At 32.8% G+C, this 25,860-nt stretch overlaps 4 protein-coding genes and 1 pseudogene across 6 annotated transcripts; 3 read left to right on the top strand and 2 right to left on the bottom strand.

Annotated features, from left to right (window-relative positions):
• Window positions 1–157: 157 nt before the first annotated feature.
• Uqcc1 (Ubiquinol-cytochrome c reductase complex assembly factor 1) lies at window positions 158–2,643 on the bottom strand. Its single transcript, XM_085186886.1, has 5 exons — window positions 2,407–2,643; window positions 2,167–2,334; window positions 1,498–1,776; window positions 797–991; window positions 158–305 (listed from the first exon to the last, which is right to left on the bottom strand). Exons 1-5 carry the CDS (start codon window positions 2,431–2,433, stop codon window positions 225–227), a joined length of 750 nt encoding a protein of 249 aa, XP_085043012.1. The 5' UTR covers window positions 2,434–2,643; the 3' UTR covers window positions 158–224.
• Window positions 2,644–3,666: 1,023 nt separating this feature from the next.
• LOC146538084 (ATP synthase subunit beta, mitochondrial pseudogene) lies at window positions 3,667–5,453 on the top strand (annotated as a pseudogene). The gene has a single exon (XR_014878062.1). The product of XR_014878062.1 is annotated as an ATP synthase subunit beta, mitochondrial pseudogene (transcript).
• A 1,119-nt stretch (window positions 5,454–6,572) lies between these two features.
• Window positions 6,573–14,630, bottom strand: LOC146538083 (uncharacterized). 2 transcript variants are annotated; one of them, XM_085186940.1, is made up of 11 exons: window positions 14,450–14,630; window positions 14,102–14,143; window positions 13,833–14,017; window positions 13,562–13,723; window positions 13,182–13,466; window positions 12,170–12,323; window positions 10,919–11,066; window positions 10,141–10,300; window positions 9,673–9,871; window positions 8,257–8,964; window positions 6,573–7,975 (listed from the first exon to the last, which is right to left on the bottom strand). In XM_085186940.1, exons 3-11 carry the CDS (start codon window positions 14,007–14,009, stop codon window positions 6,672–6,674), a joined length of 3,297 nt encoding a protein of 1,098 aa, XP_085043066.1. In that variant the 5' UTR covers window positions 14,010–14,017; window positions 14,102–14,143; window positions 14,450–14,630; the 3' UTR covers window positions 6,573–6,671. The 2 variants fall into 2 exon arrangements, with proteins under 2 accessions (XP_085043066.1, XP_085043065.1); XM_085186939.1 differs by lacking the exon at window positions 14,102–14,143 and having other exon boundaries at window positions 14,450–14,628.
• Window positions 14,631–14,799: 169 nt separating this feature from the next.
• Window positions 14,800–19,177, top strand: Uba3 (Ubiquitin-like activating enzyme 3). Its single transcript, XM_085186941.1, has 6 exons — window positions 14,800–15,364; window positions 15,878–16,038; window positions 16,438–16,606; window positions 17,017–17,266; window positions 17,991–18,210; window positions 18,867–19,177. Exons 1-6 carry the CDS (start codon window positions 15,027–15,029, stop codon window positions 19,082–19,084), a joined length of 1,356 nt encoding a protein of 451 aa, XP_085043067.1. The 5' UTR covers window positions 14,800–15,026; the 3' UTR covers window positions 19,085–19,177.
• Window positions 19,178–20,357: 1,180 nt separating this feature from the next.
• On the top strand, window positions 20,358–22,412 carry twr (signal peptidase complex catalytic subunit SEC11 homolog C twr). Its single transcript, XM_085186942.1, has 4 exons — window positions 20,358–20,536; window positions 20,620–20,879; window positions 21,329–21,506; window positions 21,927–22,412. The coding sequence occupies exons 1-4, from the start codon at window positions 20,489–20,491 to the stop codon at window positions 21,975–21,977; spliced, it is 537 nt and encodes a 178-aa protein (XP_085043068.1). The 5' UTR covers window positions 20,358–20,488; the 3' UTR covers window positions 21,978–22,412.
• The last annotated feature ends 3,448 nt before the right edge of the window (window positions 22,413–25,860 follow it).

The following is a 25,860-nucleotide window of genomic DNA, read 5'->3' as shown; positions in this document are numbered from 1 at the left end:
TATGCAGGGCACAATTAGCCCTCAGATAAAAACAAACAAATAATATATTAATATAACTCTGTTGTAATCTTTAAAAAGTTTATTATCATTTTACTAATATTTCAAATAAATTAATAAAAAAATATTGAAAAAAAAATTATAATTAAAAAAAACTACATTAATGTAACAATTTCCTTAATTTATAATCATCATCAACAATATCCTTAGTAACAAACCATTTTAAGTCAATGTTTAAGTATACTAAGCCAATTTATTTCAGGCTTCCATCTTAACTTCTCACTAGGTATTTTGTCTAGCATAAACAGCTGAAACAAAAATAATAAGAAAAAATACAATAATACAGTGGTTAGAGTGCTTGGATGGTTTCCAAGAACACATACTGTGTTTAAATCCTGACACATTAAAATTTTTATGTTTCTAAAACAGTATTATTCTTCCATAAGTGTGGAATAAAATTTTAAAATGTTAAAAATAAAAATTAAAGTTGTGTTTTTTTATGGAAGGAAACTTTGTATAAAGACACACCCCACACACCACTCAACTTTCGATACAATAAATATTGAATGATGAAGCTCAAGACTGTGCTTTATTTTGTTACCAGAGTGATGAAAGAAAGTAATATATTCAACCCTAGTGAAAATCGAACCAGCTACCTAGCTACCATAGTGTTTACAGTCAGTCGCTTAACTGCTGCGCCACATCATTAAAAGATTTTCAATTAGCACACACAGGCGTTGAATTTCACTAGGGATTGTGTCAAAAATGAAAAGCAAAAAAAGAAAACAATATTTAATACCTGATGTCTTATAAAATGTACAATTTTCGCTACATGTTCTGCTTTGACGTCTTCTGAGAGTGAATAAAACCTCCTCCACACCGCAGCTGCTAATATTTTATCTTCATTTAAACCTTCATCATATGCAACTAGTGCGGCTTGGAATTGTTCTGAGAGTTCTGTCACTTGCTTTCTAGCTATCGCTGGATTTGCTCCCTGTAATATAATGATATTTATTATTAACATTTAACAACACAACATAAAGTGACACATAAATAAATTAAAGTAGTATCTTGATTATTTTATTAATATATTATCAATTTATCGTAATTATTACTTCTCCATTCCTGAAAATTCAATTTCTCTAAAGTACAGTACATGTGAAATAATATATTTAAAAATATATTATAGTGCCCATGTCATATTAGCCCACAGTACATCACTGGGCCTGGGAAAACAAATTATTCTTATTTTCTTGTTGTTGTGTAGTTTCGGCAGATAGTGGGGAACGGAGTGTCTTAACACTAGGTTCCCTCTGCTTACAGCATGAAGCTGATTTTTTTTCTTGCTGTAGTAAGACAAATTGTAGCACCAAGTTCTTCCTCTTAATATACAATATATAAAATTAACAAAGCAGGAAATGGAGTATCTTAAAACTAAGTTTTCTCAGTCTACCCCACATAATACAAAGAGCATGAAGTCAAAAGAAAACAAAATAATACCTCTAAAAACTTAATTCTATTTGCAACATCTGCCCATAGAGCCTCTACAATGCAATTCCTTACAAAATGGCCATCACCTTTAACATATTTCTTTTTCTCACTTGCAGTAGATGTTACATCTTCCGCCATATATCTTACAAGTAAAAGCCATACATGTAGCTCAGTAATAGTAAACCAGGAGGCAAATGTATCTGGAAGCTCAAGGTCCTCAAACCATTCATCATAAGATACACTATCTGGCACACATTCATATAAAAAATATCCAGTTAGTTTTAATCTCTGAAATAAGTGAAATAAATTTGTTATTTCCTTATTAAATAAAATATTCTGCAGGATCTGTTTGTAAATATAACTACTGTAGTTATGCTTTCTATTTCCACCTTTTTATATTTTCACACATTTATATTTTTCTTACTTTAGCAAGACCAAACAGAACTTTAATTAACTACCAGTTACACCAAACGCTTAGAACAGTGTCTTGATAGTAGGTTCCCCTGTATGTAGGATAATATTTTTTTCTGTTTTATTTTAAAATTTATTTTTGAATATAGAAATATGAATTTAAAAAAATATATATTATTCGTATTATACTGAAATTCGAAAAAAATGAAGTAAAGACATTGGAGGGATAATAAACACAAAAAGTTAGGTTATAAAAAAATAAATTACCGTGCGCTCTTGGTCCATCCATCCTACAGCTTTCATAAATTTCTTAACATAGCCATCATTCACGGCAACAGTGGCTTGTCGTCTAATATTAACTGAATTTGTGCAAAGGCTCGTAACGCAAGGTCTTGCATAATCAATTTTGTTAGAAAATCCTTGTCGCCAAAGAACCTAAAACGTGTATAACTTACAAAGAGCTACATTTCAATTTAAAAAGAAGAACTAACTTAATAATTAACTTACTCGTGATAAAATTCTAGCTCTATTCATTTTGCGCCTTTATTGTGTATCAAATAAACTTAATAACTTTAACATACGTAATTTCAATTTACTTGCATTTTGTATTAAAAAATTAACAAGCACAGATAGCAGTTGTAAAATTTTAAATAGTGTTTCATTTATATTTATTTTTTAATAATGTTCATTTTCATGCTAAAATTAGAAAAATACATATTTGTATGCAAAATCAAATCGTCAAAATGTACAACACAAACTTTGACATTGACTTGACTGTCAGTAAGTATACAGATAAAAATATATGTACTTGCAAGCGGAAGCGCAGAACACGCGATGCACAGACAAGATAGGCCTAAATGTTCGGCTTGCGACGTATCTCTCCGTTCGTTGTTACTTGTAATTAACAGCATACTGCATAGCTTAAGAAAAAGATAGCGTCAAAATTTCAGCTTTGCTAAAATGACGTAGGTCTGGAGGCCCTGGGATCTTAGGCTATTCTTTGTATACAAGGATAATTCATTTTAAAATATTTAAGATCCAAAAATAAGTACATTTATTATCACCAATAATTTATTTAGAACTCTTATTATATATATTGCTTATCCTATTTTTATATAATCCAAAATAGTTCTATAATATTATTAACCCAAACACAGCAGGGTAGGCAGAAGGAACCTAGTAATAAGACATTCCGTTCCTCACTTTCCACCGAATTTGAATGGCGGAACTCAACGCCACTCAACACGCAATGCTCGCAACGCAATACTGATTAAGAATTTCATACAATCAATCTAAAACGATACAATTATTTACACCTAGTAGATTGGTAATAATCTCAATCTCATCAATCATTTTATTTTAAATCATCATAGATAGTATGTACTATTCAAGTTACAAGATTTAAAATGGTGAATGTGATGCCGAAATAAATTTTAATTTTTAGTAAAATTTATTGAGAAATGGCTAACTGAATAGCTAACTTGGCTTGGTGAATACCAAGCCATATAGACCAAGCAAGCTAGAATAGCGAAGTATAAATCTTGCTCAAGATAATATTTCTTGAAGTTATAAGGACTTAAAAATAAGGATTTCTCTACTCCGCAATTATATCCCCAAACCAGTATTATTGTATTAATGTCAGATGAATGAAAATTAATTCTATAATAAATGTAAATGAGTCCGAACGATTTTTTGTAGTCAATGTATGATGACGTCTTTAATGGTATTATTGTTTAAAAATCATAGTAATTAATTTATTCGCTAAAAGGAAACTATAGTTTGAACTTATAAAAGTTGAAAGTATTGATTTTTGCTATAAATTGTTATCTGTGGAGTATCTTCACGTCGTTGACTGATCGACCTAAGAAAGACCGATAATTTTATAGGTTACATAATTTATACTTTGCAGCCACCCATTCTTCTACTTTGCCCTGTTGTATCATATTAAAAATGTTTGGGGTTGTAAGTAGGGTCGGCGGCGGCTTTCTAGCCGCAAAATCAGTTGCCGAAAAAGCTTTAGCAGAATGCAGCAAAGTTGTAGCAGTTTCTGGACAAAAAAGAGACTATGCTGCTAAAGCCGCCGCAGGAAAAGGCCAAGGTAAGGTGGTTGCAGTTATCGGTGCCGTCGTAGACGTACAGTTTGAGGATAGTCTCCCTCCTATCCTAAATGCCCTCGAAGTCCAAAACCGGTCCCCCAGGCTCGTCCTGGAAGTGGCCCAGCACTTGGGAGAGAATACCGTTCGCACCATCGCCATGGACGGTACTGAAGGTCTCGTGCGCGGACAGCCTGTGCACGACTGCGGCTCGCCCATCCGCATTCCCGTGGGTGCAGAGACGCTCGGCCGTATCATCAACGTGATCGGTGAGCCCATCGACGAGCGCGGTCCCATCCCCACCGACAAGACCGCCGCCATCCACGCCGAGGCACCTGAGTTCGTGGACATGTCTGTACAGCAAGAGATCCTTGTGACTGGTATCAAGGTGGTGGACCTGCTCGCGCCCTACGCCAAGGGAGGCAAGATCGGTCTCTTCGGCGGCGCCGGTGTCGGCAAGACCGTACTTATCATGGAGCTGATCAACAACGTTGCCAAGGCGCACGGTGGTTACTCCGTGTTTGCTGGTGTGGGAGAGCGCACCCGTGAGGGCAATGACTTGTACCATGAGATGATTGAGTCTGGCGTCATCTCGCTCAAGGACAAGACTTCCAAGGTGGCACTTGTGTATGGTCAGATGAACGAGCCCCCTGGCGCGCGCGCCCGTGTCGCTCTTACTGGCCTGACCGTAGCCGAGTACTTCCGCGATCAGGAAGGACAAGACGTACTGCTCTTCATTGACAACATCTTCCGTTTCACCCAGGCTGGTTCTGAGGTGTCCGCTCTGTTGGGTCGTATTCCCTCTGCTGTAGGTTACCAACCCACTCTGGCCACTGACATGGGTACTATGCAGGAGCGTATCACCACCACAAAGAAGGGTTCCATCACCTCTGTACAGGCCATCTATGTACCAGCTGATGACTTGACAGATCCTGCCCCAGCCACCACCTTTGCTCACTTGGACGCCACCACTGTGTTATCTCGTGCTATTGCTGAGTTGGGTATCTACCCCGCTGTGGACCCCCTTGACTCCACCTCCCGTATCATGGACCCCAACATCATTGGAGCTGAGCACTACAATGTTGCCCGTGGAGTTCAGAAGATCCTCCAGGACTACAAGTCCCTTCAGGATATCATTGCAATCTTGGGTATGGATGAATTGTCTGAGGAAGACAAACTGACAGTAGCCCGTGCACGTAAGATCCAAAGGTTCCTTTCACAACCCTTCCAGGTAGCTGAGGTGTTCACTGGCCATGCTGGAAAACTTGTGCCTCTTGAGGAGACTATCAAGGGATTCTCTAAAATCTTACAAGGAGAGTATGATCATTTACCTGAAGTTGCCTTCTATATGGTTGGACCTATTGAAGAAGTTATCGCTAAAGCTGAAACTTTGGCTAAGAGTACATAATTATTATTTGAATCAAATGTAACCTTATGTCAATAAATCTAGTTATACCTAAATTAAAAGTTTAATTTACCCAAATGACACTATGTTTATTTCCGGGACAAACTATGTTATGTAACTGTAAATATTGTAAAGAAGCTCATGTTACTGAATGTTTAATTAATATATTTATTCAAGATTCGTATTTTATAAACATATTTAACAACAAAACCAAAAATAATGACAAAGATGCATTTCAAATGTCAATTGTGTCAGAATAGAAAATTTAAATTAAGAAAATAACATTAAGTAGATTATCATTTATTGTATTTTACCTTCTTTAAAATTAAACTGAGGTTGTCATTGTCATGACTGTAAATGTTGTGATTGTGGTTTGTTTAATTCTCTTTTAGGGGGAATTAATTATTTTCATTTCTTTGATCTAGTAACAACATAGCAGGGTATTAACTTCAGCTACCCAGGAACAATGTCTCAGATATTGGGTAGAGTGTGACTGCATTGTTTTATCACTAGCCCGCCCGTGCCTACTTTGTATGGCTAAATGTGGAATATAGCATAAAGTTAAAATAAAATCTTGAGAAATAAAATTTATTAGCAACTTTAAAATGACGTCGTTTTACTGCTGCATAGATTACTGAACTTTCAGCATCATTATTTGAAATTCATACTCCTTATTTTATAATTTTTTAAATAGGTTTATAATATATAAAGGTATAAAAAAACACTACTCTAAAGGTTTAGAAATAACACTTAAGTATGTGAGAAAAATGTGTCGCTGATTAATGACTATAAAAGAAAAACATTTTTCCAAAATGAACATACATACTGTTTTTAGAAATTTTATTTTTCTTTTCTAAGCATGGAATTACACTTCAAAAATGTAAAAATATTGAATAAAATGGGGCCCAATGTAGTTGGTCAGTGTTGGACGGTTTTCAAGAGGTGCAGGTTCTACTCTTGCTACATTCAAAATTTTATATTTTCTAAAAAGTAACATATATATGTATGACTATCAAATAAAAACAGTTTTCACTGTGAGAAAAAGGAGCAGACGAGGTACTTATATTTATTTTTGTACATCCTACATTCATCATTCATCAGTTCATCCTATTTTGTACAAAATACCGCAAAGGAAAAATTATAATCAAAATTTTATAAAGTGGACAGAAATAAAGTATAAGGCATGGCAGCATTTATTTATTTTCTAACTAAACTTAAAAATAATAACTGTACACATATCCAGGTATCTTTTAAACACAAATATATAATATTAATTAGCAACCTTCTAGGTTTTCAGTGTTTTGGGATACAGTAGGTATTTCATTTATTGTATTAGTCAATTTAGAATCATATATTTGTTCGTCAGAGTTGTCACTTTCAGGTACAATTTCTTTCACTTCACTTAAATCAATGTCATTAGCACTTGCGTCTTTATCACTTGTAACACTATTAATTTCAGTGTTAGTATTTATACTATTATTAATTAATGGTTTATTTACAGCAGTCTCCACTTTAGGTACTTGAACAACTACAACTTGATCCTTCTTTTTCTCGGTAGAAGTAATTTTAGTGGGATCTTTTAATGTTATCGTTTGAAATTTAAGCGGCGTATTTATGGAGATTTTTCCGTCATTATTTCTGTTGATCGGTTTAATGACTAATATTTTGGTCTTCATGCCGGCCTTTGTAAAGTCTGTAATGTTTTTCTTTATCAATGGATTCTTAATAACTTCCATGCTTTGTCGTCGTAATTTTATAGGAATTATGGGTACATTTACATTTGGTTTGGGTATTTCTAACGACTGTTTCTCATCCGTTTCCACAGTTACACATTCGTCTGTGGTTTTATTGCTTTCATTTGTAACCGATTCATTTTTGGTGTTAGTAATAGGTGTTAAGTCTTCTTTAACTTTAGAAATTTGTGTTTCATTTGTTTCGTCTCTGTTTTGTTCTAAATCATCGTTCTTGTTTACATTTTTCTGAGGACTAGGTAAATTAGACAATTCTACAACTTTTACCGGGCTAACAATGTCTTTGTCTTTAGTTTCTTTTTCATCTTTCTTGGGTGATATCTTGTCGATTCTACTTACTTTAGGTACCATTGGCCTTACAAATGTTGTAGACATCCGCGGTTCTTTCGATGTGAACACACCTAGTGTTTTCATATGACTTTGCGCTTTCCCTGCAGACTTCCACGACAGTGTAATGAGTGCTCCACAACAGTCTTTATTAAAAGCATCATAATTTTGTTGAAGGTCCAATTGAGTTTTTTTCTTAGTTTGCGTAGGTTTAGTCGTTACAATTTGAGAATCTCGATAACCTTGCGCTTCCAATTTCAACAAATTAGATAGATCATATTCGAAATCTTCATTTTTAGGTTTAGTTTTCTTACGAACGGGACGCCGTGAGGCGACTGTGCTTATTTCGATAGTTTGACGTTTTAACATCCTTTCGTCGACTTCATCCAAATCAGATGAGTTTTCTTCAAACACTTTAGAATTTGACGATGTATCATTTTCTGAGAGTATTGCATCTTTCTCTTTTTGGGTTTCGTCATCTTTCTGGCCCTCAGTCTCTTCTGTAAAAGAAATATCAACACATTATAATATTTACATTTATAATTTATTTAGCGTCATGGTGTATCTCGTATATAGGACTCTCTGTTCTCCACTTTCACTCGGAACTCAATGTCACGCTTTGTCTGTCACCACAGCGAAAAATGAAACGCATATATTCCCCGAATTAGGAATCGAACACACAATCGCCGCGATTACAGACAGACATTGTGCCACGACTGCCTTAACAATCAACATAGAATTAGCAAATCAACACTAACAAACAAAAGAAAATCACACCAACCTATAATAAAAATATCTCTTTTCTTCTTTGCATTACTTCTATATTTATTCGCTTTGCGTTTTCTCGAGCCCGCCTCCAGTCTTGTACTACTACAAGAACTGTCATCTGATAATCTACTAGAATCACTCGAACATCTGCTCGGCCTTCTCGAATCGGGACTAATTTCACTTATATCATTACTTTCTTCAATAGTTTCAGCCAATTCGATAGCTTCAGCACCATCCACAGCTTTAACTGTACTATGGTAGAAATCGTTATCGCCTTTCAATTTGTGAACTATTTTGACATGTTCCGGAAGCTTCTCGAAATTGAAATGTTTGAAATTGCACAATTTACAAGCGTAACGTATCCATTTGTAATGGGCTGCCATGTGATTTAATAGATCGGTTAGTTCGTTATGTTTTGTATTGCACTTTTTGCACATTAATTGTTCTCTTTCAATGTCTGGTAACATTTTTTGTTTGAAAGCTGTCAAATTGCTTTTTTCAGCTTGTTGGGCAAATGGTAGGTTGTTCATTAGAATGCTGTCGAATAGGAATGGTTTATTTTCTACATTGGTTTCGGTCACATCTTTATCATCTTTCTTCACTTCAATAATAGGCATTTCTTCGTCAACATGTGTTGTTTCTTCATTAATTTCTTTTGTAATAGGTTCTTTCTCAAATGTTTTACTCTCCGGTAGTGTCTCTTCAACGACAGGTTTGGGTTCTGTAAAACAGTTAAAGGTATTAATTACACTTACCAAATTGTGCGGGATATACAATGAAGCTAATAAAAACCCGACAAGCGGGAGTCGGATTTGCCCACCGAGGGTTCCGCACAAAAATGGGTAGTCTCGAACATTTTCTGATATTCAAACTTAGCTTAGCCAGAACACTTTCCCCTGTTACCTCACTTGAACTAGCGGCTTTAATACCGAATTTTGCCTACTTTTTGAGGCTAAATCTTTAAAAAATATTTTAAAGATTTAACCACAAATGTATAGTTTTCTGATTTTTTTCCTTAATTTGTAGTACCTGTAGATGCTAGCTGCTAAATTTCATAATTATAGGTAAACCAGAAGTACCCTATTAATTTATTTATCGAAATACGTGTTTTCATTACGATATAAACAGCCATATCTTATTTTAATGTAAATGTACGATCATGGAACTGTAGATCTGACTATATGGTTTTAATTTCAATTCGCTGACAGATAGACAGAGGAACAAATACAAAATGATCTTACACAGGTTTCTTTTTTCCTTAAAAGGTACGGAGCGCTAAAAAAATGAAACCAACATGCCAACTGTAGACAAATACGGATCTAAACACAAACGCCCATCAACAGCCTTCTAAATTAAAAAAAAAACTCACCACAAATTTACCGAGCTCAAATTTACGACCTTAGACAAATTTATAAAAAAAATAGCGTACCATAGACCCGACTGGCACTCAAATACGGGTTACTCTGCTCCTTATGATAGTCCTTCCGTATTTGAATGCCGATACGTCGGCGGTGACGGCGCGCGCACGTGTGCGAGTGCGCCACGAGCGCGGCGCGGCGCTCAAACGTGCGACCGCAGCCGCCGCATCGACGACCTTCACTCTCACCGTCCAGCTCCTCTAACCACGCCTGGAGATAAATATAATAAACCATTTTTATTATAGGTATTCTATATACATACATTATTTATGAAAAAAATATAATATGAACCATATAAGTACTCACAAGTCACAGTGTCTTAACACTAGACTCCCTAAGCCTACCCTGTTACATGTGGGATACAAAGCTTGCAGCTAGCAGAAAAAATATACAACCTCTATTTTATAAAAATCAGTTTTATGCTGATAAACTCTTCATATAATAACAAAATAAAATAAATAAACAAATAACATAATAACCTGGTTTTCCTGATCTAGTCGTTCCTCCTCCGTTATTTTCTGCGGCGGCGGTACCTTAGGGGCCGTTCTCCGTCTCTCGTAGAACGCGGGAGGGTTGTCCATACGGAACGCTTTCGCTTGTATTGATTCACGTAATCTTCTTATTTGGGCTGCGGTTTTTCTATATAAGAAGGTTTTTTTATTACTCATTTTTTTAATTATTCTATTATTAACCATTGTGGGCAGAAGAGTTAAGTAGTATTAAGACACTCACACTTCTCTATTTTCCGTCGAATTCTGAAGGCAGTGAGCGTTGAGTAGCAGAACGCCGTACTCTGGCACAATTGCTTTGGCAGAACAAGCGAGGTTGAATTCTGCCACTCAACGTCTCCAAAATTACACTAGGTTCCACTCATATACCTGCTATACCGGCAAAAGCGTGAAATTCTTTTCTTTTAAAAAAATTTACAAGTTCAATTTCCACTTGGTAGATTTTTTACAAATATTTTGTTTTCTTTACCTACTTGGATAGTGTATGGCGTAAAAATACATAAATTTACGTTTCGATTTAATGCAACGTGCTTGTTTTTTTTATGGTTGCCTGTAAGAAATTGCTTTTAGTGATAAGGCCGCCATTGCACATCTGTCTTTAAATTTTATTATCCAAATATTCATTTGTAATTTTATTATCCAAATATGCAAACCAATTAGTCCTAATGGGGAATTGAGTTTCTACTTTGTTATATATAATTAGGATATGTGAATATTAAATTAGGCTAAGCGTAAGTATATTTCTTACCTATGAACTTTGAACAAGTGTCGAAATACGCTCCAAGAAGTAGAAAAAATGTCGGCACAGTCAGGGCACGGGAACACGAGGCGATTTTCCACATGCTTATATTTCATGTGGAACTTTAGTGTCTTTAGAGTTGAAAATTGAAGATCACCTGATGGCAAAAGATAAAAGAATTTTATTTTTAAAATATGAATCGACTATAAATATATAGTACGGGCGACAGGTCGTGGCTGCTTTTAAAAATTAAGAAAGCTTTCATAATTTTTGCGTACTGTTTACTCGGAAAGAAAATGATCAAAGTAACGAAAATTCTAAAATCAAATCTGCGCAGCCGACTTTAGGGTGGCCATGAAGCGTTGACTTTACTGTATAAACATACCTATCCCTAAGTGGGAATCAAAACCAGGAGAAAGTGGTGTCTCAACACTGACTTCATCTGCCTATTTTAAAATAAAAATGAAATAATAACGAAATGTATCAGAACGCTGATAAATACGAATGTGTCGCCATCTAGTGGTCTTATAACTAAATAAGTTTTCATAATAAATTTGATATAAATTATATATACTTATGAATAATGAATTAAAAATAATTATTATTTTTTTTACGAATATTCCATCTTTTTATTAATAATTTACAAAGTTTTGTTTATTGAATACAGGCTTTTGCAAATTTCAGTAATTTTGAGGTATCAAAAACAATAAATTTATTAAAAAATAAAAACAGTTTAACATAACATTAATTCATATCAAGCAGGTTCGAACCTGTGACCTGTGCACTCAATTGACAGTGTTAATTATACACATTGACCATTGAGCTATTAGGCTAGTTGTCATCAAGCGATATACTCTTGAAGCTGCTAGACTGACTTTTACAAATACAGTTAAGAACTAGCACATGGAAACTAGCTTTCAAATGATAAAAATTGTATCAAAATCGATACATCCATTTGAGAACTACAATGCTACAAACAGACAGACACACACAGATGTTGATGTCAAACTTATAACACTCTCTTTTTGCGTCAGGGGAATTTTTTATTTTTTATTTCATGCTGTACCATGGACATATAGCTGGGTAGGCAGAGGGTACATGGGAACCTAGTGTTAGACACTCCATTCCAACCAAGTTTGAATCGCCCTGAGTTTTAATAATACAAAAATATTGTAGTGCGTGGAGTATGGAAAGTCTTAATACTAGGTTCCCTCTGCCTTCCCTGGTAAACGGGAAAAAGCATGGCAGCTATTTACTTACAAGTTTTACATTGAAGAGCGCCAGTTATTTCATTTTCATCATCATCACTTATTTGTATAATGTGGTCAGCTGATGTATTACTTTGCATTTTAAGTGTACCATCATTTTGTAAAACTGCATTTTCTCGTGACAGCATATGATCTAGTTCATTTATCTATAATATAAGAAAATAATATGTTACAGAAATTTTTAAAAACATAAATAAGTTGTGGCAAGAGTATAATAATTTCAGCATAGCCTATTAAGAACATATGGCTTAGTGGTCAAAGCTCTTGGAAGGTTTTCATTACATGCGCATTAAATTTTTTATAGATTTCTTATAACACTTTTTATTCTCAGTGTGACATAACATGTCAAAATTTGAAAAGATAATAATTACAATTTTTTCTTTTAAAATTATATTTTATAAAAAAAAGAGAAATACTATATATATTTCATAAGATAGATAGAGACCATCGGCGTAGTGGCTCAGCGTCTGAATTAAACGCGACGGTTGTGGGTGCAAATTCCACTCCAGGAAATTAATTATTTTCATTGAACCAAGACAAAGTGAATGGTTAGTTCTTGTAATCAACATGCATAATTGCAAATTAGGTAAAAAGTGGGTAATGGAATGTCTTAAAACTGGGTTTCCTCTGGCTATCTTGCTATAAGCCAGATATAGCATAAAAATTTTACAAAAGATAGAGGAGTTCAGACTGTAAAGGTAAGTATTATTGTAAATTTTAAAGGAGCTTAGGAAGCTTATATATGGGTTGTAAAGCCTAGGCACGCCTCATTTTGTAACGCAATGGACTTCAAAACTTCCTGACAAATCCATGGAACACTAAGAATATATAAAAGTAGATATAATATAATATAATTGTTCTAATATAGCATTTAGTCATACCTAATATATATACTAGCCATCAGAAAATTTACATTCCAATTCCATCCGTACTTTCTGAGATTAGAGCATCTATTTAAATAAACTCTTCAGCTTTAGAATATTAGTATAGATTAGTATACATACTTGTGTTTGCATGCTGTCACTATTACAATTATTATCATAATTGATATTTTGAAAAACTGCAACTGAGCTCATTGGAATTTTTTGAAACACCAATTGTTGATCTTTAATCTGTTTCTCTTTAACACCTTTAGATTTTACAATTTTTTCTAAAACTTCTGTTATATCCTTAGACATAGGTATTCGCTCATCATTCTCATTCTCATCTAAAGAATTTTGACATTTGTTTTCATTTAAAGACTTCTGGTAGCTTTCTTCCAGTTTTCTTATTTTTAATACTTCTTGGATCTGCAACAAACAGGAATTTCATTGTTTTTAAATGATTTTTTAAATAACTATAGATATAATGTATTGATTTAAGAAATAACAATACAATCACTTACTGTGCATGGTTCCTTCATGAAGTGGCCATGTACTGAAGAATTAAAATTTTCCTTACAATAAACACGCTTGTGGGATATGAAATTTGCCAAACTTCTGAATATATTTCTGCAAACTTTACATTCATATAGTAAATCACATTCATTTGTAAGTAAGCTTTTTAGCTGGAAAATGTAAAAATGGAAACAATGTTAAGAATATTATAATTATGTTCAAATTATAAAAATGTCTTACTCAAAATATGTCTTTCAAAAAATATATTAAATAATTCACCTCTTCAGTAACTTGACCAAAAATTTTTATGGCTTGTGCAAAGCCTGTAACACTAGTAAGTATGGGTTTTCTCAGCAAAGAAAAGTCTATGTCGTCTTCATTTTCTTCCAGACCAGTGGCCCTATTTATTTTAGTCTTATCATCTTTTTTCTTTGTATTTATTTTATTACCAGCCATTGTGATATCTAAAAATATTTATATATAAAATAAATATAATCACGAAGATAAAAGACGTCACAATTTTATTTAACAGCAACAGCTAAAATTACCTGTGATCTTGAAATGGCTCACTTTTGAATAACGCCGACCGACTAAAGTATCATATAAGTATATTGAGTATACTATTTACTAAATTAGTATTATCTAACAACACACGTAAAATATAAATAAAGTGATGAGTTTTTAATAAAATTTGTCTTTCCCATTTTCAAAACAACATCGCAATGGTATTTCGAGCATGGTTTTACATCACGAGGTATTTACCAAGACGTTCTAAGTCTGACAGTCTCTCCCTTAAATATCGACGATAACGTTGTATTCCGCCACAAAAAAACACATTATATTGTCATGAGACACGATAAAGAAAACATATCAAGTAATTAAATATTCTTACTCACCAGAAAATCAGGAAATCTATGAACTTGAAAATCCTTATGTTTCGACAACTGTACCACCATCACGCCATTTTTAACAAATGAATACATACTAACGATACTAGCTAGCCAGCTATCTACTAACAAAGTGTATGTGTTTTCATTTTTATATGCTACGGCATCGATTAACAGGGTTTTTTTGTATTGATTCTCATTATTACATGTAGAATGAAATATTTTAATATTTTCTTATTATATATAATTTTCTATTTCTTAATCATATTTCAAAATGTAATTATTATATAAGTGTCAATATATGTACCAATTTTATATCCTATATGAAATGTCATTATCGTATATTTGACTGTGACAGTTGCAATTTCTATTCTTTTAGTGTAGTCGATGTTTTAAATTTTAATTTTAATAAACAAGTTAAAGTTATTATAAAACGATAAAGTAAAGAAATATATTTTAAGACTAAATGTGGTTTACTATTTCTTGATAATATTTGCCATATATTAAGTTACCTAAGCAACTTATAAGAAAAAGTGATTTGTTAGGAAATAATTTTAGTTTTTTAAATACTATAAATATATAAATAATGGCGGAGGGAGAAGCTCAAATTTTAGATTATCAACAAATGAGATGGCACAATATACGGAAACTTTTAGAAAGATCCGGCCCCTTCTGTCACCCTGATTTCGAGCCATCTGCTGAAATTTTGGATTTCATTATGAATTCTTGTAAAGTGTTAATCGTAGGCGCCGGTGGTCTTGGCTGTGAGCTCCTAAAAGATTTAGCTCTAATGGGATTTAAGAAGTTACATGTAGTAGATATGGATACTATAGAACTTTCGAATCTTAACAGACAATTTTTGTTTCGAAAAAATGATATAGGATTGTCTAAAGCAAAGTGTGCAGTTGAATTTGTAAATAAAAGGTAAAAATAGCCTATATACCTTTTTGCTTATTACTATTATATGTATACCGATTGGTTCCTACCCAGGGTAATGAATTATTTTACTGTCCTCGCTCTGGTACCAAGACTAAGCGCGGCGTAAAGTACCGCCATTCAGTATGTAATGCCTTATCACAAGCCTCCCTTTACCTATCCTGCTATTTGTGGCGTATGGTGTGAAAGTTAAAAAAGAACTGCATATAAAATACATACAGTAGAAACTCTATTATCCAGCTTAACCATATAGATTCACGATTATCCTGACTATCAACTGCAATTATTATTTTATACAATAAAACTTATATGTACGTAGATGCGTACGTAATTTATATTTGTATAAATTGTATTTTGGAAAATGTTAATAATTTGTTAATAAACATAGATTTTTGTTGATATCTATTTGTTGCTTTTAATATAGCAATTTTGTGCTACATATACACAAAACTTGCTTTTCTTTATAAATCAGGTTACCCAGATTTTCCATTATTATTTTAGAGTCCCTGGTTGTGAAGCGGTAGCTCACCATTGTGCAATTCAAGATTTGGATGATGGATTCTATCGTCAGTTTCATATTATAGTGTGTGGTCTGGACTCTATTGTTGCAAGGCGCTGGTTAAATGGCATGCTAATGTCGTTGCTACAGTATAATGATGACAGTAATGTATTTCAATAAATTATTTTCTGCAATTGCATGCGATAGACCCACCATATCCTGCAAAAAAAATTTTGTAGCTTGATCCAATATTTAATGGAGTAGGCAGAGGGAAGCTAGTATTAAAATGCTCCTTTTCCGTTGCACTATAATCCAATTTTTGCCATGCTTTGTTTTGTTACCAAAATGAGATGAAAATAATTAATTCCCTAGTATGGGTATTGAACACATAACTATCCTATTTACAGACAGATGCTGTGCTAAATTTTCACTAAGTATAATAATTTTAGAGTTCATTGTTCCGCCACTTAACAGTGTCATGATATGGATGGAAAATTAGGACAAACTGTCTTTGGGGATAAGTCATAGGTATGAATATAAAAAAAATGTATAATTATTCCAGGAAGCTTGGATCAAAGCAGTGTAATACCACTAATAGATGGTGGAACTGAAGGGTTTAAAGGGAATGCAAGAGTGATTCTACCCGGTATGAGTGCATGCATTGAGTGCACACTCGATTTGTATCCCCCACAACGGACATATCCTATGTGCACTATTGCAAATACACCAAGGTTGGTTTGAAATAGTTGCATTTATTTAATGGTGTTATAAATAGTTGTTGTTAAGTAGGAAGAAAATAAGAGTATTTTAACATTAATAAATACTAAACATTAAAAAATTACATACCATATTGTGCAAAGACTATGGTCTTTTATTTTTCCTGAAATTTTATCATTTCCAAGATATTGGCCCAAATTAATTGAGTTCAACAATTTTGGGCCAATGAAATGAAAGTGAGAGATGAAATTATAAGCAATGTTTTTTTGCTGTGGTAGCAAGACAAAGTGTGACATTTAGTTCCGCCACTCAACATAACTAGAAAATTGGGAGAAAAGAGTATCTTAACACTAGGATCCTGCTTGTTCTTCTATATAGGAGATACAGTTTTAAATTAAAAAAAATGTATTCTTTATTTCATCAGATTACCAGAGCACTGTATAGAATATGTAAAAGTTCTACAATGGAATAAGGAAAACCCATGGGGCAGTGCAACAACCCTCGATGGGGACGATCCTCAACATGTGGCCTGGGTGTATGAAAAAGCTCAAGAGAGAGCCACTAAGCATGGCATAACATCTGTAACATACAGATTGACACAAGGTGTCCTGAAAAACATTATACCAGCCGTCGCTAGCACAAATGCAGCGATAGCTGCAATTTGTGCAACTGAGGTAAATTTAAATCTAATGTATATTCCTTATATTCGTAATTCTTCTGTGTGTGATTGTCATCCTATTTTTACTAAACAATTGGACTGATTTAAATGTTTTTTTTTAAATATATTTCAATGGATTCCTAAAACATCTATTAACATACATTTTGTATATACTATTTTTATTAGCAATTCGGAAATGGTTTCTTAGCAAAAGCTTTTTTTTTTTATGATAACATGTATAAATCAAGTTAGGAATGTCTACTATGGAACACTAGACTATCAAATTTTCTTATAATTTATAAGAAGAACACTTACAAAGTAAAGAACGAAATAGAGCTCGTAATAGCACCCCTGTGCCAAGTGCGTACCCTGAAACTGTTGTGGTTGTGGGTTTGATCTCACTCGAGATAATGAAATATTTTTTGCAAAATGAAATATTATTTCGGTCTTATTATTTATTCCCTCTGGTAACGGGACAAAGCAGCGTTGAGTTCCGCTATATCAATACGCAATGCATCCAGAATTCGGCGGAAAGTAAAGAAGGAAAGTGTCTTAATGAGAATGGAGTATTTTAACACTAGGTTCACAGTTTCCCACAGTTTAAAAAAAATATATTGTATGCTATACCCACCTTGCTATATGCAGGATATAGCGTAAAGTTTAGAAAAATTATTATTTAAAAATAAACAAACATTCCAAATTATATATACGTAAGTTTGATGTTTTAATATTTTCCACAGGTTTTTAAATTAGCATCCTCCTGTTGCACAAACATGAATAACTATATGGTCCTCAATATGACTGAGGGTGTATATACTTATACATTTTGTGCAGAAAAACGACCAGATTGTGTGGCCTGTAGTAATACTACAAGAATAATGGAAATAGAACCTGATGCTACATTGCAGGCCATTTACGATAAACTTTGTGAAGATAAAGGATATTTAATGAAAAGCCCTGGTAAGTACTTAGAAACTAAAAATTAAAAATTAAATCAAATCAGCTTCACACTGTACCCGTACATAGCAGTGTAGGCAGAGGGAACTGAATGGTATAGGCATATACTATGTTTTTATAGGCATTGCATGTAGAATGGCGGCTTTTGCCTTGGTGCCAGGACCAGGAATGAAAATATTGATAATAATGATTCAAACTCCTGCGCCACGATATCTGCTTATAGCAGGTTAGGCAGAGGCAATTGTTAAGACACTCATAACGGAATGGGGAATGAAGCTTAACACTAGGTTCCCTGGTTCTACCCTGCAGTGTGCTTGATACAGAGTGACTCTAAAAAAAATATATAAGTCAACAGCTTTAAACAAAACAAACAATAAATGTTAAGAGAAATTTGCTAATATACAAATGTAAAGTACTACAATAGTAGGAAATTGCATTTTAATTTGTTTAATCGTTTCTGAAAAGTGAGTAAATAGTGTGCATAGACAAACAGAGAAAAATTGTAAAAATAATTCTTTTGTGTTGTATTGTATAGATACAAATTCACAATAATACAAATAGTATGAATATAAGTAAGTAACTTCCATGCACAGCCAGACATCAGTTACAAATTTGTTATATGTATAGATTGAACAATAAAAAATGATTTTTTTTAACAGGTATCACAACAATCATCAACGGTCGCAATAAAACATTGTATATGTCATCTATAAAGAGTATTGAAGAGAAAACAAGGGATAATTTAAAGAAAAAGATTACCGAATTAGGTTTATATAATGGCGCGGAAATACTCGTAGCTGACGTCACAACGCCAAATACGCTAACAGTTAAATTGAAATTTTCAGAAATTGTCGATGTGGAAATGGCACGGATATAAATAAATAACTAATTTTATATTGTGAATAATTTTATATCATGTGATTAGGTTGCTTTTCTTAAAAGAAAAAATAAAGTTAATAAATTATTGTGATGAGTTTAATTTTATTTTAGTACTAGTGGACCCGGACGCGGCTACGCCTGCTTCAACTATAAGAATATTTATTAAATATATTCATGAAATTATTTTCAATTCTCAATAGAATTAGTAAGAAAATATAAGCTCAAATAATCAAAAAGAATAATAAGTAGATACACATTATTAGAAAAAAATATCTGAGTTATTGAAATGAACTAACAAAAGGATTAAAAGTAACTAAAGGATAGGTATTCTTAATATTAGAAAAAGTACCTAAAGTTTTCCGTACGTGCGTACATAGATATCGACTCTACGAAATAACTAAACATTTCTCTCTATTAAGTAGGATAATTTTAGCGGGCAATATCAAATAAAATAAGAAGAGAATCAAAGTGTATTTTAAATTAATTATAAACAACAAATAAAGTTCGAAAATGTATGAAAATTTATAAAACCGTCAACGTCATCTGCCCGTTCGCGTCGGTCATACTGTGCCGCCCGTAGGCTGGGTCATTTCGAATCAGTGACATCTCCCTAATTGTTTATTAGAATGTTATACAGTAAACTATAATTTCAATCTAGATAAAATGCTAAAAGTGACTATTATATTTATTTTCATAAGGATGAATATCAAAACGTCGCGGTAGCGGTCGCGTAGCAACGACAGTTGTTATTAACATGGCAGAATAAATTGCATGTCAAATTAGAATGTACTTTAAAATATATTAGTATATATGTGTAATGTAATGTTATATAGCCTATAGCACTTCTGAAGAATGCAGCTTTCATACAAAACAAAAACAATGAAAATCGGACCAGTAGATCCAGAGATCTTAGCGTTCAAACAAACAAACAAACAAACTCTTCCGCTTTATTATATTAGTATAGAAGTATAGATTACCCTTTAAAGATTTTTGATGAATGTAAAAAACTGATATTATATTTTTTTCAATAGTATGCAGAGAAATAATATAATATCGTCTATGATGGTATATCGTCTAAAATTTTAGCTTTCCGCCCCATTATTTCGAGTGGCATTACAGCCATAGGCACCGCCACGGTCTATAATACTTAATATTTTCTTAGAAAACCTATAAAAGTACTAAAAAACCGTGTTTGCATGAACTTTGTCTTTTAACTAAATAAGTTTTGTAATCTATGGTAGAGTGGTTATATTGTCTGTGGTGGCGAGGTTGTTTTGAAGTTTTGATCTGACGTGGTGTTGTCGAGCTGTCGCAATCTAAAACCTAGCTTTCTTCCAAACTGAGGTTAACCAAAAGTACAATTATTAATTTATAGATCTAAATTAAATTTAAGAAAATCAAAATGTTAGACAGTTTATTTGACGATGTTAAGCGCATGAACAAGAGACAGGTAATATTCATTGATTATTGTTGAAATAAGATGACGTGAACGTATTACCGGTTGTTATTTCGTGATTTTTGTTTTTCTTACAGTTTATTTACCAAGTACTAAGTTTTGGTATGATAGTATCGTCGGCTTTGATGATATGGAAAGGTTTGATGGTTGTGACGGGAAGCGAAAGTCCTATTGTGGTGGTCCTCTCTGGTAGTATGGAGCCCGCCTTTCATAGAGGCGATCTACTTTTTTTAACGAACTACCCCGACGAGCCCGTACGTGTCGGTGAAATTGTAGTCTTCAAGGTTGAAGGCCGAGATATCCCTATTGTCCACAGAGTTTTAAAGCTCCATGAAAAGTAAGTCTGTTAAAATATATTTATATATACTTAAGAAAATGATTGGCAAAACGTAAGGGGAGGTGGTTTTCATTTGAGAACTGCAAGAATGTCACATAAAAAATATGAGAGAACCATAGAGCAGGTATGTATGAAGAAGTTGATAACAGTAATTGAAGTGAAAGAGGGACTCTAGCATTTGGGTTTGTATTATCACTGGCTATCCTGATAGGGATTAAGTATGAAGCAAAAAAAATATTTGAAAAGGAAATTCTTACTCTAATAAATTATTTCATCATAGAAATACTATTGCTAGTATTTTTTTTTCATTTTGAAACAGTTTGTTAATAAATAGAAATATTATTACAATTGACTTAAAATACAATTTAAATATACTAATTTTATCATTGTTTTCCTCCTAATACCAAATCGTATAAACTTAGATTTTATTTTAAACAAATAAATTACAGGAACAATGGCACTGTAAAGTTTCTTACAAAAGGTGACAATAATAGTGTGGATGATCGAGGTCTTTATGCACAAGGTCAACTTTGGCTTACTAAAAAGGATGTAGTGGGACGCACTAGAGGATTCCTGCCATATGTTGGAATGGTCACAATTTATATGAATGAATATCCTAAATTTAAGGTAATTATCTCCAAAATATTGTTATTTTAGAGTTGTGGTTAAAGCTAACAACAAAACTTAATGTATGATCGAAGTAATTTCATTTCCCTTGTTTGCTCAATTAAATTATTGCGTTAAATTCCTCTCAACAAATAACTGTCTCAAATTTAGACAGAACATGGGGAGTGTTTTGACATTGACATCATATGGAGGGAATACTGTGAAGCTGGAGAATAAATTATATAATTTTGTTTTTCTACAATTACCCCTTATATATGAAATGTTGTCTGTAATAGATTATTACAGTAATATGACCCTGTTAGCATACATTTTATGTATATATGTTTCTATATTTTTCTTATAATGTCCACAATAAAGAATATTCTATTATATTCTTCTCTATAATAGCATTTCCTAAAAAATATTATTTTTTCATTTCAGTTTGCAGTTTTAGGGTGTTTGGCAATCTATGTGCTGGTTCATAGAGAATGATGTGTAATGATCTGTTAAAATGAGGCATACTGATGTGGGCAATGGACTTGCAGATGTATTTCTAATTAAAAAGAAGTTCTCTCTACACTCAAATAAAATTTAAATTACTTTTTGTTTCACTGTCACAATTCAATTATAAAATATTCCAAATCATCCAACTCGTAATTGAGGTTTTTTTACAATATCTATAATATTCCTTTACTTTTTCTTTAAAACTATTGTGAGATGTGATTGTGATAAAGTGGGGTTCATTTTTTATTGTGTGTCTATTTAAAATACTTCTACAAGTATGTAATATTTCGTGTTCTTTTTTACAAAATATTTATTTTTAGAGTTGTGGTGAAACTTGAGCATTTTACTTAACTATGAAACTAAAAGGATTGTAAAAAACTTAAGATATAGAATATTATATTAAAATACACTACTAGAACTTTATGGTTTTTGTATTTAAACTGTCCCATTAGTTTAAACAGATGAACGAGACAATTTATTTCATTTTTAGGGTTCCATACTTTATAAGGAGTACTATTTCAGAAAAAACCTGAAAAATATACATTTGTGATCAAATTCTAAATTAGCTATTTAGCTAATAGCTTTAAAAGGGGGGGCCAATTTGGTAACAACTTCTAAATTACACAGTATTTATATAATGGTTTGTTGTATATATGTAGCTTATATTTTTTTATATAGTGTGTATATATATATATATATATATATATATATATATATATATATATATATATATATATATATATATACAGGGTGTCCCAGGAGCCAACGATAAAACGAAACCAGGTGATAGACCAAGTCGTGACAGTTATGAGAAAAATATAAAAAAAAATCTTTGTCATGTATTTTTCATATTATATTGATTTTAAAAAATATCGCAAAAACCGACACCCTGTGATGGTTTTTCACGTCCCTGGACTACAAATATTACTCTTTCTTCATTTTTTTTTCTGTAATGTAATCATGAGTAACCCTTCTGTGAATTACAGTTTAAGATTTAAACATACCTGCATCAGTTTTCAATAAAATGTGGTGTTTTTGCCAAACATTAAATTCAAAATATTTACTACATCCAACTTTAACCGACTGTACTATAAAAAAAATGTACTACACTGTTTTTGCAAGTAACTTTAAAAGTTGGCGCATTTAATCTGGATTCCGAAATGGTACGACACTTGCTGGATTACTTCTTTGTTGAAGAGAGAAAGATCGAAATACACGATAATCGGGATGACGTTCAGCTTTTTGGTATCTTTTCCGATACATTCTAGCTGCAGCATTTGCGTTACATAACCATTCTACATGAATGAAATGCATATTGGCAACGTGTCAAAGACCGAGTATATGGCCTGCGAGAGCCCGGACTCGAGCACTGTCCTTATAAGTCCTAATAAATATTTTACTAATTACGAAAAAATCATAATGTTTACACAATATAATGCATTGAAATACATCTTAGTCCTCTGGTTATGTGATCTTTCTTTTAATGTAAAATAATTCTAAACCGTTCAGACATATCTTGCTTGCTTTCTTTTCATTTTTACATGATGTCTCGAATCGCGCAGCTCATATATTTACAAGCAAATGAGGATTGGGGTTTTTATCATAGGTAAGTACTTACATATACATATTTACTTTGAACACATGCTTTAGAAAGATTGATCACTATTAGATCCGTAATAGACACGTCGAAGATACGGGATTTTCGTAATAATACCGTCCATTGATCTGACTCGAATCATCTTTAAAAGAAAAACGCTTCGTCATTACTTAGACCTCTAAGGCTAACAATAGGCGCTCCAATATTGCACAACTTAAATTTTCTATTAATATTATTTAAAATTTACTTATCTCATAGAAACGTTTTTTCATATATTATTTGAAACAACGGTTACAATTTTGGCGGTAATTTTGACATTAGAATCTTTTAACAAAGAGCACAAAGCGTTATATCTAAAACTTTTTGATTTATCCATATTTATAGTTAAACTAGCGGCCCGCCCGCGGCTTCGCCTGCGTGAACTACTTTATTATTAATTTTGTCTCCCTGAGTACCTACGTCCTGTAAGTGACGTCCATGCAAAATTTGAGACTCCTAGCATTTGTAGTAACGAAGTTTCATACAAACTTTCAACCCCAAAAACGACCCCTTAGGAGTCGAATATTACAAATTCCCGTCTTAGCGAGCATCTACGTCCTATAAGTAACTCCTATGCAAAATTTCAGATTCCTAGAACATGCAGTTTCTGAGATTTCGTGATGAGTGAGTGACCTTTCGTCTAACCTAAGTCTTAATGATTTTTAACATAATGTATGTGCCTACGTAGGTAATATATTATGACGTTCAGACGTGTTCCTTTTTGTATGTGAACTGCAATGAAAATAAATGGAATGGAAAATAAATTACCAATGAATACTTAATTTAATCAACCTTATATAAATAAGTAATTATCAGTTACTCTTAAAAAGACAACACACTAACTTTAGTAATGGGCAGTACCCATATATTCGATATTTCCTTGATGGCGTCTTAAATTTTATTAATTTTTAAAATTTCTATTTATTTATTTATTTCCGTCAGCATCCATAAAAATCTTCAATTTTCCAATAATAGAAAACGCATGCCATTTTAAATTCAATAAAATTTTTCCTGCACTGTACAAGTACTTACTTCTAAAATGTATGGGTTTTCGACAATTTTTAGCTCGTTAGGGCCTTGGAGGGCCGACTGCATTTCCCTTAACGCTAGGCTGGATTTGTGAACACTTAAACCTGATTCTCGTCTGTAGATATAAAGGCAGCAAGTGCCATTGAAGTGGTTATCCTCTATATTTATTTATCTTTGTACGTCCATTTCTTTGATATTTTGAGAAGTAATTGGGCGAAAATGTTGAATAATTTATAATTTTTTATACTGAACCTATTATATACTTAATTGATGATTTGTTTTTATTTTTTCTTTTTCCATTAAAGAACATAATATATTGAAAAAATTGATAATAAAAGAGCGTAATACATTGCTTATTAGTAATTAAATCTGAAGTACAACTTGGAAGTATGAACTGGATTATCCACTGTAAAATAGAAATTAAATAGTGTTTCTGAAATGAGCCTAAAGTACAAGTTACAAGAGAATCGATTATTTTTTTAATATTTACCTTGTATCAACAACAAAATCTTCGCTCTAAAGAATTGTTGAAGATATTTACAATAGTAAATATCATCAACATTTCTATTTAGCTAAGTGGGTTATATATGAAATGATTTCTGAAATAAACGATCAAAAATTTACATATGTAATCAAGAAAATGCAATATAAATAGTTATTTACGAATAATTAGCTATATAATGGTCTGATATGGTTTTATTTTCATACTCACGAACGTTGCGGTGAAAAATCAGTCGTAAAAGTAGGGTTTGACCGTTCGAGGAGCATATGTTATATTATCGCTTCTATGTTTAATGCAGTTAGGACGACTATGACTTCGATTTAGAGCTGGCCTTACTGGTGTGTACGCTGCAGTAGCAGAGTGGTAGCGTGAGAAACTTTTTATGTGTTTGCTTTACGTGCAGCAGTAAAGAAGTTCTTGTTTAATGGGGTTATTTAAACTTTTAACGTTATCATCCTATCGGTAGATCGGTCTAGGCAATCCGTCTATTACTATAATAAAATATTCAAAATTATTACAGGAAGCTAAACTTCTTCTTGGCACTAGTTGGCACCCTTAACACAAGACACAAGCCACCAAGGCTTGTCTAAATTCTTTGTGTCTTGCAGCCAGGAAGCTGTTATTGTATGTTCATGCAGTTTCTTCCTTATGCGGTTAGACTGGTAAAATCTAGTAGCATCAATAATTGTCAATTTTATTAAATG

This window comes from Heliconius melpomene, chromosome 6, assembly GCF_056956725.1.
Source record: "Heliconius melpomene rosina isolate 202511_hmr_F chromosome 6, ASM5695672v1, whole genome shotgun sequence".
Classification (NCBI taxonomy): domain Eukaryota; kingdom Metazoa; phylum Arthropoda; class Insecta; order Lepidoptera; family Nymphalidae; genus Heliconius; species Heliconius melpomene.
The sequence above is the reverse complement of the archived record's forward strand: the minus strand, read 5'-3'. Positions and strand labels throughout refer to the sequence as shown.